The sequence below is a fragment of the Cydia amplana genome, chromosome 12 (assembly GCF_948474715.1).
Source record: "Cydia amplana chromosome 12, ilCydAmpl1.1, whole genome shotgun sequence".
Classification (NCBI taxonomy): Eukaryota; Metazoa; Arthropoda; class Insecta; order Lepidoptera; family Tortricidae; genus Cydia; species Cydia amplana.
In genome coordinates, this window is record NC_086080.1 from 14,750,843 (window position 1) to 14,764,481 (window position 13,639).

At 39.0% G+C, this 13,639-nt stretch overlaps 1 protein-coding gene across 1 annotated transcript in view; it reads right to left on the reverse strand.

Annotated features, from left to right (window-relative positions):
- Window positions 1–13,639, reverse strand: part of LOC134652756 (alkaline phosphatase-like) — a 42,391-nt gene that overhangs the window by 11,502 nt on the left and 17,250 nt on the right. Inside the window, exons 2-8 of the mRNA XM_063507918.1 lie at window positions 12,835–12,911; window positions 11,006–11,179; window positions 6,804–6,996; window positions 5,953–6,116; window positions 3,143–3,473; window positions 2,229–2,434; window positions 1,205–1,313 (exon numbers count right to left, since the gene is read on the reverse strand). Coding sequence (XP_063363988.1) covers window positions 1,205–1,313; window positions 2,229–2,434; window positions 3,143–3,473; window positions 5,953–6,116; window positions 6,804–6,996; window positions 11,006–11,179; window positions 12,835–12,911 — 1,254 coding nt within the window. The remainder of the gene's footprint in view (window positions 1–1,204; window positions 1,314–2,228; window positions 2,435–3,142; window positions 3,474–5,952; window positions 6,117–6,803; window positions 6,997–11,005; window positions 11,180–12,834; window positions 12,912–13,639) is intronic.

Sequence of the window (13,639 nt, forward strand, 5' to 3'; positions counted from 1 at the left end):
ATTTAGACGGCGCGCGAACTCGTATACGATTTTAATTACATTGCGGACAATTGAGGTTACAACAATTCAGCCGACCGATCAAATGACGCAATGTAATGAAACTCGCATGCGAGTTCTCGCACCGTCTAAATGAGCCCTAAGTATATAGGTATGTAATGTAGGTATTTATAAATTTTACTATATTTTATTTTCCTACAGATTTAATAGCTTTTATATGCACAATATATGTTAGGTACATTGTTTTTTGCAGATCTAACTCATTCCCCAAAGTTCATACACGACAAGCTCATAACTTTAATTACTTCGTCGAAACTTTAAAATGAATGTCAAACTTGGAGAGTAAACCTACATATTGGTTCTCATACACGAACAAACTTTCAGGCCAATTCGAACGTGTAGCTGACATCAAACCTATATTTGAATCATATTGGAATCACGTCAGTTAGGTAACGCGTCTCTACGTTAGACCGGGCCGTGTCCGGGCCGGAGCTTCCAGCGCTTCGTTTTCTATGGAAAGCATCACGTGGTCATCTGTCATAGAAAAGTAAACGCTGGAACACAGCCCGGTGCGAGAACTCGCATGTGAGTTTCATTACATTGCGTCATTTGTTCGGTCTGCTGAATTGATGTAACCTCAATGGTCCGCAATGTAACTAAAATCGTATACGAGTTTACGCGCCGTCTAAATGAGCCCTTATTCGTGCGGGCGTCTCGCTCGCACTAAAACATTTACGGAGAAATAAGAGCGAAATGAACACGCGAATAGCTAACTGACATGATTCCAATATGATTCAAATATCGGTTTGATATTAGCTACACGTTCGAATTGGCCTGTTAGATCCTAGCTAGACCATGCTATTTAGAACAGTTCCGCGAAACTTCATTAGCGATGGATTTCAAAGTTGTAAAACTTTCTATTGATAGGTACTTATAAATAAACTGAAAACTCAAATGCTGGTGTCAATCTACAACGTCGTAGGTCGTTTTAGTTTATTGAAGTGAAAACTTCTTTAGCGGCGCTGTGCACTTTTTGTGATGGGGAAAAAATGTTAAACTCGCGACAGGTCACGTGACCGTAAGATCCGTAAGACGTAAGACGGACACGTGACCTGATCGAAAAACTGTTACAATGTCATTGAGTTTTCACTTCTGCCGGCACTCCCGGAGTGCAACCCGTTGTTTTTATTTTATTTTATTTACTTACTGAGGTCGTCAGACGTGAGGTCGTATCTTTGAGAGTCGGGGCCTTGCTTGTGGCCTGGGCCTGTAGCGTAGCTTAGGGTCGTGAATGGCTGGTGGTCTGATGCGTTTATCTGGAATAAGATATAAATTTTAAAAGTGGAAATTTACTTTCTTGGGTGAGACTTGAACTCACGGCCTCTGGATCTGGCTGAGTTCAAGTCTCACCAAGACAGTAATTTGTCCAATTTTAAATTTATTCTAAGCTTAATAGCACCGTTCGCAGACGTTTCTGCTTGTTAAAAATTAAAATTGGAATAAGATATTATATATTAAGAAATAGTTGTCAGTGATATAAGTATAAATTAATCACAATAATATCATGAAGAGGGGTGAGTTAACTAATAAGTGCGATGATTTTGATGATATTTGACTGATGATGACGCCGAGGACAGGTTTGCGTAACTGGGACTCTTCTTAAAATAAATATTAGTAAAATTAGCTGTTTGTGACTAATTTAGTTCCTACGCGCTAAGTTTGATCCTAAACGCGAAAGAGATGCCACGCACTATCGTAAAAAGTGCAGTTGACATGCAGTCCGTATGTTTCAGCCCTTAGCTGAGCCCTATACAAACTAGTTTCGAGAAATCTTAGGAAGGTCTCGGTTGCATCTACACCCACATACTCGATGCACGGTGTCTCCCGTTCATTTAACTCGAAATCCTACGAACGGTAGGTACCTACTGTCTATACGATTTAGCAATACTCGTTCATACCTTAAATTCCGACGTTTCAGCTGAGTGGCACCAGCTGTGGTCACGGAAAGACTGACGTCCCAGTAAATGTCAACGGAGATATATGACTGGATGAAATGACATTTGCTGGGACGTCTTTCCGTGACCACAGCTGGTGTAACTCAACTGAACGTCGGAATTCAAGGTAAAAACAATGAAAGTATGTCGCGGTAGACCCGTTTGTGTAATTAAATATGTGTACAAAACTCGAGAGTTTAAAGGTAGGTAGGTATTTTTTTTTATCATAATACGAACCCTATTACTGAAACCAAGTATGTCGGAGCCCCTCTTGCTGTACCCGCTGTAGGTCATGGTGTGGCTATGGTCTGACGTGACCACCACTAGCGTTTCCTCAGTGTTCACCATCCTGAGTGCTGCTTCCACTGCCTTCGCCAGCTCCACGGTCTCGTCTAAGGCTTTTTGGGCTTTGGTCTCGTGGTGAGCGGTGTCTATTCTGCCTCCTATATAACAGAAGATAAAGGAAGTTACATTAGCTAAAAGAACACCCACGCAAACAAATTAGATATTCACGACATTACGAAAATTATTGAAAAACGATAAAATAAAGAGAAAATGACACTTTACGTGGGAAAATTATATTCTCTAAAGTGAAAGATACATAAGATATTGAATACTCGTACTGTTTGTACTGGGTTTGGGGGTAACCTTTGAATATATTCTAAACACAAGGTTAACGAAACTATGTTTGTACTCGAAAACTACGTCATAACTGGTACCAACTATTGTATATAATTATGCTTTAGATTTATATGGATTTATTCTACGTTCTGAAACTATTCAACACGGCTTATGAAGTTTGAAATTTAGTATCAAGGGATATCATGAGTAATTAAGTATAGGTACTTATGTAGGTATGTATAGCGTGGTATCTAGCAAGAAATTTACTGAAGATTGTGAGATTTCTAACATTACTGCAATAAAAAAAAATAGCGATCGTAAGTAATAAGCCTGAAACAGTTTGTAGTATCAATCCATAAGTAAAGATGTTGCCTGGCTTATAATAAGTGGCTTGTATATGTAAGTTTGCCTAAAATAAGAATAACTCTTGAGAGAGATTCAGATTAAAAAATATTTCGGTTATTTCTCAGATATTATATATTACCCGAGTACCTACCGATAAATTTATAATAACACTACCAAGTACATACCTTCAACAAACAAGAAGAACCCATTCTTATTCTTCGACAGTATCTGTATAGCTTTCTGTGTCATCTCCGCCAAGCTGGGGTCATCCTCATCAGCTTCCAAATGATACGGCATATGACTCGGCGAGAACAGCCCAAGCACGCTATCCACACTAGGGCTGATATTGAGAAGTCCTTTCTTAGTGTAAACGTATTTCGCGTTGTGTCCGAGATACTTTTTGGTGTCGAGCCATTCGGCGATGAGGTCTCTGCCGTCTTTTCTGTAGCCGATGCGGCCTTCAATGTCCTTTTTGGTGTAGGGAAGGAAGTTTTGCCGGCCGCCGCCTAGGACCACCTGAAATTTGGGGTTTTATTATCAATTTTAGTGTTTATGAGGTAAAAAATACGAATATAAGGAAGTGACGCTCTGTTCGAGAAATATTTTGTCCGGCAGTTGTCCCACCGCAAGCGATGAGCTGTAAACGAGTAGAACGATAAACTAGAAACGAGTGGGCGAGCGGCGAGAAGCGAGTGTTAGCTTCAATAGTTTTGTCGCTCGGCTATAGGCGAGTGTTCGAGTGCGACGGGCTTCGCTTCACTCGCTCGGACAGTGCAGCCGAACACGCAGACGTCGCAGATTGGTCTCGCAGCTTGAGTTCAACTGCCAAGCGAGCATCGCCGAGCGAGTACCGCTGAGCTAGTTTTATCTCATTGCTCTTACCTCGGCGACAAACTAGTAGAGCGAGTGTTCTCGCCGGCAGTGTGAACAGCCAGCGATGAACTATAAATATATGTATCTCTTTTACTAACACAGGATCCCTATCTTTTTTTCGTTTCTTGGGCGAGAAAATCGCCGATAGCTAATCGCTTACTCGCTCTTGGTGGGACAGCTGGCCGAAGATACACTTTTAAGTTTTATACTTACTTAAGTTGGGACACAGCTATACTAGAATGAGAAATGAATATCTCATTCTAACAAATAGCTTTGTATCTACTTATACGTAAGTAAAACTTATAAGTATATCGATAAAGGTCATTGCGGTCAAGTCTGTCTGCGGAAAATTCCTTACACGAGCGCATTTTTATTGTTTTCCATCTGCTTTTGTCTGCTGAAACTAAAAGCAACCGCTGCTTGTCGATGAAGTTAACAATCGTGTTCTTTTTTGTGCACTTTAGTATCCATTCTTAAATCTTGTAAGATGGAATTTTTTTAATGCGAGAATGAATCGCACTTTTCCTGTTACGAAAAGTTTTTAGTGTGTTATCTTATCAATCTTTCTTTTAAAATAACTATATTACACATAGATATGTACATTTACTCTAATATTATCAGCTTGCCCGTCCATAAAATATCAAAATGTTGTGTGTAATGTTGAATTTGTCTAACTTTGTTGTTTGCGGTGGTGGCCGAGTGGATATGACGCCCGACTTTCAATCCGGAGGTCGCGGGTTCAAATCCTGGCTCGTACCAATGAGTTTTTCGAAACTTATGTACGAAATATCTATTTGATATTTACCACTAGCTTTTCGGTGAAGGAAAACATCGTGAGGAAACCTGCATACATCTGCGAAGAAATTCAAAGGTGTATGTGAAGTCCCCAATCCGCATTGGGCTAGCGTGGGGACTTATAGCCCAAGCCCTCTCGCGCGTGAGAGGAGGCCTGTGCCCAGCAGTGGGACGTATAAAGGCTGAATTATTATTATTGTTGTTTCACTGGAAAAGTCAGCTAGGGAAAAATAGGAAAGTTTCCATGAAAAAATAAATTACAAACTTGAGTGACAAGTGCGTCGACCTATCTAAAACGAGCTGTGCGTCACTGTGTAATTGCTATTTCGTTCGAACTACCATGTTTGCCGTAGGATCTGGTTGTTTAGGACTTAGAGAAACTAATAAACGAGGACCAAGCAAATAAATAGTAGACATAATGGACATAATAAATGTAGTTTATCTGAATTATTAATTGTTTAGTTGTTTACTAAGTTCTAATAAGTAAATTCCTTTTTCTCCTTGCACTAATTTTACATGTCTCTGTTTGGCCCGATGGTTGACTGGTAGAGAACGCCATTAGGCATTAAGTCCGCCATTTGTACATTATTTGTGTGTATTGTAGTAAGTTTAAATAAATAAAGCATTAAAAGTTCGATGAATCTGTAAAAACTGCACTTCGCTCGAGGTTTTAAAAAATGCCGAATGCTTAGATTAGTTGGTATTTTTTAAACATGACGTTAACAGTTGCTGTTATGATTCTCATAAATATTATATTTTTTTTTAAAATCGGTTGTAAACGAAAGAAAAATGAAGAATTACTTCAGATTTATAGTGTAGATTAGGTTAAGTAGGTCCAAAAATATTGTAAATTTTATTTATAATAAACAGTTTAATTTTTTTTTTAAATGGTCGACGAGTCCAAATAAGAAATCAACCTCAACTGCATCCGCGATGCGTTGTCACATCGATACCCACATCATAAGTGAACAAGTATGTTGGCCTCTTAACGCCGATTACCTAAGAATGGCTCCTTTACACGATGGCCCAGCGCCGGCCACTCCAAGGGATGCATTTATGCGTTAGAGGGAGCAAGTGATATTGCTATCTCATTCTACCGCATGGCTGCGTCCCTTGGAGTAGCCGGCGCTGGCCCATCGTGTAGAGGAGCCATAATAAATCTTATATCCACCTATCTACCTAAATATAAATACTTCCCTACATCAATGTTCTTACTAACGTTCTCTCTCGCTAGCTGCGTAGTTATTATGTCTTCATAGCGTGGCCCTCTCTGAAGTTTTGTGTCGGCCTGTCACCGCCTGTTAACTGAGTGTACACTAAGACTTACATCAATATTCTTCCCAACTTTCCCTCTCACCAGCTGCGTAGCTATATCTTCACAGCGAGGCCCGTACCTCGGGAGGTCTGTGTCGGCCTCCCAACGCCGGTCAGCTGAGTGCGCGTATGAGGCCGCCGGGGTAGCGTGGGTCACACGCGTCGTGGTAACAACCCCTGGAATAACATCATTATCAAATTAAAATAGCTCTGTAAATACATTAGTCATAATTACGCTTTTTGATAAATCATAACAATTTATAACATCAAAAAGTTGGACTTTTCACAACAACCAAATCAAACCCTCTTTGTTTGTTTTAAATAAAAGTATTAAAAAATAAATCAATAAAATAAAATTGTAAAAATCATTATCTTTTATTTTTTGAGAGCGAAAATTATATGAACAGAAATTCTCACTTTAATTAATTAATAATTTACATAAACAAATAAACCATAATTAAAGACTCACCTTACTCCTTACCACAATTGCTGTCTCATTTTAGTCTAAGTAAAAACATTTAATTAGACTAAAATGAAAACATGTAACCACATCGTTAAATTAGTTTATGAAATAACCTGATATCATAACTTGCTGAACTGAGCCTGATTCAGATTTTATAACTTGTTATGGTTTTCATCTTATTTTGACACGACATTGAAAATTGCCCACGCTGATTGGAACTCGCACTTAACCGATTTTTTTTCTAATAACAAATTGGTTTTCCGGACTACACCTGTATATACCTACTTTTCCCAGCCTTCTGTACCCTGTCACCGAATGGTTCCCAGACAACTGCCCAATACAGTCCCCCCATGTGACCGCAGCGGTGAGGCCCACAGTCCCACTGTTGGGACTATACATACCTGTGCTTTTCCCAGCCTTCTGTGCCCAGTCCATGAGCCCAGTCACCGAATGGTTCCCAGACAACTGCCCAACACAGTCACCCCGTTTGACCGCAGCGCTGAGGCCCACAGTCCCACTGTTGGCCTTCACGCCGGACAAGTAGGCTGTGCCGCTGCACGCGGAGTCCGCTACGTTGTGGTCTACGCAGTATGTCTGGAATTTAAATTAAAATATTAGTTAGCGTTATTCTCTTATGTCAGTAATTATGATAAAAGGATTTTCTTTGTTACTGACAATTCTTTTCTAGACTTTAGCAATATTAACTAGCTATCGCAAATGTTTTAATTTTCAACACCATCATACTCGTACGACGGCATCTGATACAAAGCCGTGATGTAATTTTCACGACCAACCGACAACGAAACGACTACGTGACGCATAGACTAGGAATCCTCTAGACGGAGTTAAGAGCAATTATTTCATGAAACCGATGCCGCCAAAAATACGGGGGTGCGGGGGGACGAGGTGAGCGAATCCCGTGCCGTGATTGGTCCGTTCAAAGACACGGACCAATCACGGCACGGGATTGACTCGAAGATGGAGTAAAACTACCGTATAAGTGGCAGAGGGGGTAGCGTTACTATGCTCAGTCTAGAGGATGTCTTGTCTGTGACGTGACGTGACGTAAAGGTTTGTGACTTTGTGTCTCTTCAGGTTGACACAGAAATATTTATGCAAGAAGAGTTTAGGATCATAATAAAAGAAATCTTTATTGTTTAAAACATACATGCCACATACGAAGTTTAAGCCCAGACCAGCTATCATGGTCGCATTTTTATCACCTGTCATGCTATGCGTCACTTTCGCACTTACATGTTTGTTAGAACGTGACAGGCTCTTTATCATTTGTTACCATGGCTGTCACGTATGTAAGTAATAGCGAAGTAAGTAGTAAGTATGTAAGAGCGAAGGTGACGCATGACAGGTGATAAAAATTAGATCATGATACCGCTGCTGAAGACTGCGTTAAGGTGACAGTCTATTCCCAACCGCAGCTGCACTACTGTTCATTTTACTATGGAAATTGACACTAACAGCGACGCGTTCAGTACCATTAGTGCAGCTGCGGTCAGAAATGGAATGTTACCCTTAGTTTACACTTTGTTGCAGCCTCAGCGGTTGCCTGGTTGCCCGTATCACATAATTATGAAGATATTGGATCATAATTCATAATATATATATATGTTTCCTACATAAGTGCTTAATCAGAGGGTTAAATAATTACATATGAACATGACCCAATTCGATCAGGATACAATTCGATACAAATTGATGAATGGCCCCACTACTCCCACTAGTACACTCAGAAATTACATCTGGAGGGTTGTCATTAGGGATTAACTTGGAGGCATGTTCAAAGAATTAATATATATATGATAGCAATATACTGTTTGTATACTGAGATGTTTATATTTCATTAATCAATATAACTAAACTATGAAACTTAAAAGCTAAATCTAAAAATAAATAATACTGAACTTAAAATAAAATACTAAATAATATCCCCCCTGCGCCTGTACTAAGGTAAACGTACTAGTGCTCGACATGCTAAAGCCCAATAGATGACACGTACTGATGTCATACTGACGTGTACTGTTACTAGGGTTGCCAACCGTACTATATTATATAGTATTGTACTATATTTTGGCTCTCTTTACTAGAGTCAGACCAAGAAAAGTCTGCAGCGGATTTGATAGCCCACGCAGTGCAAGTGTTATTTTCACGTCATAATTTAATAGAAGTTTGACGTTTAAAATAACACTGGCACTGCGAGGGCTGTCAAACCCGCTGCAGACTTTTCTTGGTCTGACTCTATATACTTTTGGAAAAATATATAGTACGCTAAAATACTATATTTCCGATTTAACGTATATTACACTTATGTTTAGTGTTTTATCTAAAAGTACTATATTTTTGATGCCTTAATATTCTGGAAAATACTATATTCCACCAAAAAATAGTTGGCAACCCTAACTGTTACCGCGTCGAGCACCAGTACGTTTACCTTATACTGTTTTTATTATAATATTGTAGCACGAAGAAGGTTTCAAATAAAATAGCACGATATGATTACGGGCTAAATTAATTACGACGATAAATACGGTGTTGTAACACACTAGAATAATGCTTGTATCATATTTAGGGATAATTTGATACTTTGACATACAGCTGTGGTTTGTTTTAATGAGGTCAAACAGGTGAAAGAAAACCGGCCAAGTGCGAGTCGGACTCGCGCACGGAGGGTTCCGCACCATCAACAAAAAATAGAGCAAAACAAGCAAAAAAACGGTCACCCATCCAAGTGCTGACCCCGCCCGACGTTGCTTAACTTTGGTCAATAATCACGTTTGTTGTATGGGAGCCCCACTTAAATCTTTATTTTGTTCTATTTTTAGTATTTGTTGTTCTATAACAACAGAAATACATCATCTGTGAAAATTTCAACTGTCTAGCTATCACGGTTCGTGAGATTCAGCCTGGTGACAGACGGACGGACGGACGGACGGACGGACGGACAGCGGAGTCTTAGTAATAGGGTCCCGTTTTTACCATTTGGGTACGGAACCCTAAAAAATGAGGGTTTTGTTGCTAGGTGTATTTTATTTTTCACCACGTAAGCTCGTAAAGGCTCTCGATTGTTCAAAAATTGATGAGAAAATTGCATTTTATCCACAAGAGAGGCAAAAGTAATTTGATGAAAAATTTAAGTTGTTTCCCTATGTAAGCTGGTAGAATTTACTTTTAAATTATGATTTTGAATGATGCATATTTAACAACGTTCATTTGGTTTTGATTTTGATTGATGTGCGCCGAGACTTAGTAGGTACCTATTACTTATAGACGATTTTTTCCATAAATAACCCAGTGTATGGGAACATCTCGAAGCTCAACTTTATCTCTTGCCCAATGTGGCCATATTTTTTCCCAAGATATACCTACCCTGGTAGCTGCTATTGTGGCTACACTTAAGAGCCAACAGGAGCTAAGATTTAAATATTTTAGGTAAATATACCCGTCTCGCTAACGGAAGCGGCTCCTAAAACTAGTGCGATAAGGACAAGGCGAAAAACCCTGCGTAAAAATCTCAAAAATCGAGGTTTCGTACTCGACTGTTTCCTCCTCCAAAACTTAACCAATCGTAACCAAATTTGGAAATCTAAATGATTATGACATTATCTGTGTCGGACCGTTTTGCTTTTTTGACTAATTGATATCAGTTTTGAATAGCACGCCTCTCATTGCGGCATAGTCAATTAGGCCATTTTGGGCATTTTTGAAGGGCTCTAGCGCCTTAAAAAACAAAAATATCAAAAAAAGCAAAACGGTCCGACACAGATATTGACAATATTAATCTGTGTTGAAAAAATCATTGCTCTAGCTTCAAAACCCACGGAGGAAACAGTCGAGTACGTTTGTATGGAGAAATGACCACTCCTGTTGGCTCTTAAGTGATCGCCCACATTGTTGCACCATATAATTGTATTTGCATGCATTTAAGTATGTTTTATTGCAAATAAATAAACTGATTGATTGATTGATTGATTGAAACTGAATCAGATGGGAATATGTCAAAAGAGCTTATATGGCAACCATTCAAGCCAAGTTTACCTAGGTGGGTTAGTTTATGTGAAGTTTATCTTCTTTAAAGAAATAATTAGTTTAGATAACCCAGTGTAAGGGAACATCTCGAAGCTCAACTTGATTTCTTCGCCGAGATGGCCATACTTTTGGCCGAGGTACGCCCTGGTGGCTGCTACTGTGGCCACATTTAAGTGGTCGCCCACAATCAGATGGGAATATGTCAAAAGAGCTTAGACGGCCATAATTCAAGCCAAGTTTACCTCAGTGGGTTAGTTCATGTAAAGCGTATCTTAGTCTTGAAGAAAGGATTACTCGTACATTAAATAACTCTGTATAAGGGAACATCTCGAAGCTCAACTTGATCTCTTCACTGAGATGGCCATACTTTTGCCCGAGGTACGCCCTGACGCGGTGGATGCTAGTTGACATTCATACTATCACCAACAAAATAATACTTAGATCGGTCTATAAGAACGTCACTAAAGAGCTGAGGTGGCCATAAGTCTTGCTGCAGTTTGCTCTGATGGACTCTTAATTTATGTAAAACGTATTTTAGTCATGAAGAAAGAATTACTCGTACCTTAGATAACCCGGTATAAGGGAACATCTCGAAGCTCAACTTAATCTCTTCACCGAGATGGCCATACTTTTGGCCGAGGTACGCCCTGGTGGCAGCTAGTGTGGTCACACTCATGCCGTCGCCCAGGAATAGTATCACATTCTTAGCCACGTTGGTGTTGAGTGGCGCTGAGAGCTGAAATAATCAAGAAATGGCATTTAAACCTGAACCTCGTAAGGCCCAATGTGCATTACAATGTACACTCCGTTTCAATTCTATTAGAAGCTTTCATGAATCATATAAAGTGGCACTTTCTCAAACAAACAAAATAAATTCATACCAATTTTCTATAAAGAAACAATCAATCTACGCTCACAATCTTTTTACGGGCCTAAAAAAAGACTATTTGAAACCACGGGTACCCTAAGGCTGGCTCATTCCTAGGCCAAAGAATAGGCATAGCTATTCAGCGTGGGAATTAATGTAGCCAGCCTTATGGGCACCCTTCCGCAGGGGACAGATCTGGGGGACCTAAGATAGGTGGGCAAGTTTTATTTATTTATTTTATTAGTTTTAATTTATTTGGTTTATACTTAATTTTATGTATGTATGTATGTATGTATGTATATTCTTTATTGCACATGGAAATAAAAACACGAGAAACATATTTACAGAGTAAATTTTAATAATAGTTTATAAGATTTGTTTTTTGTTCTGATATATATGCCCACGCAAATATAATAAATCGGTATGTTTTATTAATTATACTTATCAATTTTCTATACAATACATGAAAATGTAAACAGGAAAATTATGTAGGTATTAATGGTGGGCCTTACGAGGTTAGATGCATACAAAATGGCTAAAGTATTGAATATTAGCCTCCTTCATCCTTAATATTTTCTCTTTTTTTGCGTGGTGTAAGCAATAAACAATTGCCCAAACGATACTAAGTGTAAGGCCTGAGTTGACGCTCGAAGCGGAGCGTTCGGCGGGGCGTGCAGCGTGGCGTCGGGCTCACAAGTTATTTGAGCAGCGTGCACTAAGGCCGCTCCTATACTTTTTACATTTGTTTAACATGCACGCCGCACGCCCCGCCCCGCTGCACGCCCAACTCGAGCGTCCACTCAGGCCTTACAGGAAAAACTGCTAAAAGAGGATCAAAATACGTGTATCTTGTTTCTAGTCTTATTTTTTTTTAATTAAGGGTGTTATTTGTCTTTACTGAGATAAACATGCTCACCAAACTAAACAGTATTGTATGACAAAGCGGCAGTGATAATATTATTTGAAAATTGATACCGCAGCTCTCCTAGTAATCACCTTGTCAAAAATGTATGTACCTATATCATCATAATGTATTGTACGGTCAAGGAATTGTATTTTCCTTACCGTTTCGTACCTTGTCACAGTGACAAGAGTATTAGGTTCCTAGAGGCTTTCATATTGATTATGACTGTCACAAGGTACGATATTATGTAGTACCGAAATTCTTTGACTTTAGGTACCTATACTCCTTTTCTATGGTTAATCTTAGCCCCGATAGGCACTTATTACTTAGACACTTATCGGTGTCAAAGTTAGGTGACAAAGCAATTTATGTCAGTGTTGGAAATACTTATGGCATTATTCATAAACGGCTGCAGCTGATGATCGTCGTTTGTCCCTATCTGTCGTTATGCCATAGAGAGGGACAAACGATGATCGTCAGCTGATTAACTTAGCAGACGTTTATGAATAACGCCGGTGATTTAGTTCCATAACCTGTTTTATTGATTCCCACGCTCTGGGTTTACCAATTTTAATTTGTGATTCATATTATATTAGGTATAATTAATTTAACCATTTACCTTTGACCGCAACGTCCATTGTGCCTGTTGCCTCCAATGGTACTTGTTTCTTTCATCGAAGTCTTTATTTGTGTTATCTGAAAATAATAATTACCAATTTACCAGACATAAAAAAAGAGAGTTGCATCCAAGGAGTTTAGAGAAGATGAGTTAAATATAGATATTTTTTTGTAGAATTGAACCACTAAGCGGATTATGCAAAAAAAAACTGAAATGTCAACTGTAGTAAATGCAACTATGGGATTATTACGTCTATGTGAGTTGTTTTTTAGGGTTCCGTACCCAAGGGGTAAAACAGGGACCCTATTACTAAGACTCATCTGTCCGTCTGTATGTCCGTCCGTCAGTCTGTCTGTCACCAGGCTGTATCTCATGAGTCATGAATCATGATAGCTAGACAGTTGAAATTTTCACAGATGATGTACCTATTTATTTCAGTCGCCGCTATAACAAAAAATATTATAATGTACAGAACCCTCGGTGGGCGAGTTCCAACTCGCGCTTGTCCGGTTTTCTAAAGAACGTAAATTATGTACACAAGCTCCTGTCATCTAGTAAATTCTCGTCTCATTCTTTAAGATAAACAGAAATAGATTTCATAATTAAAAGAAAAAGAGACGAAGGCCTCCAGTGGCGAAGGCCAGATTCGGACTACAAAATACAACACAAATCAAAATACATACTTATTTAATAAAATAATTTAACATCTCCCCAAACTTCTGTCTTTAAGATTTACTCTCTAAGATTTAAACTCCTTTTTTCACACTGTCCGGATTCGGAGAAAGTCGTTTTAGAAATTTTGTAA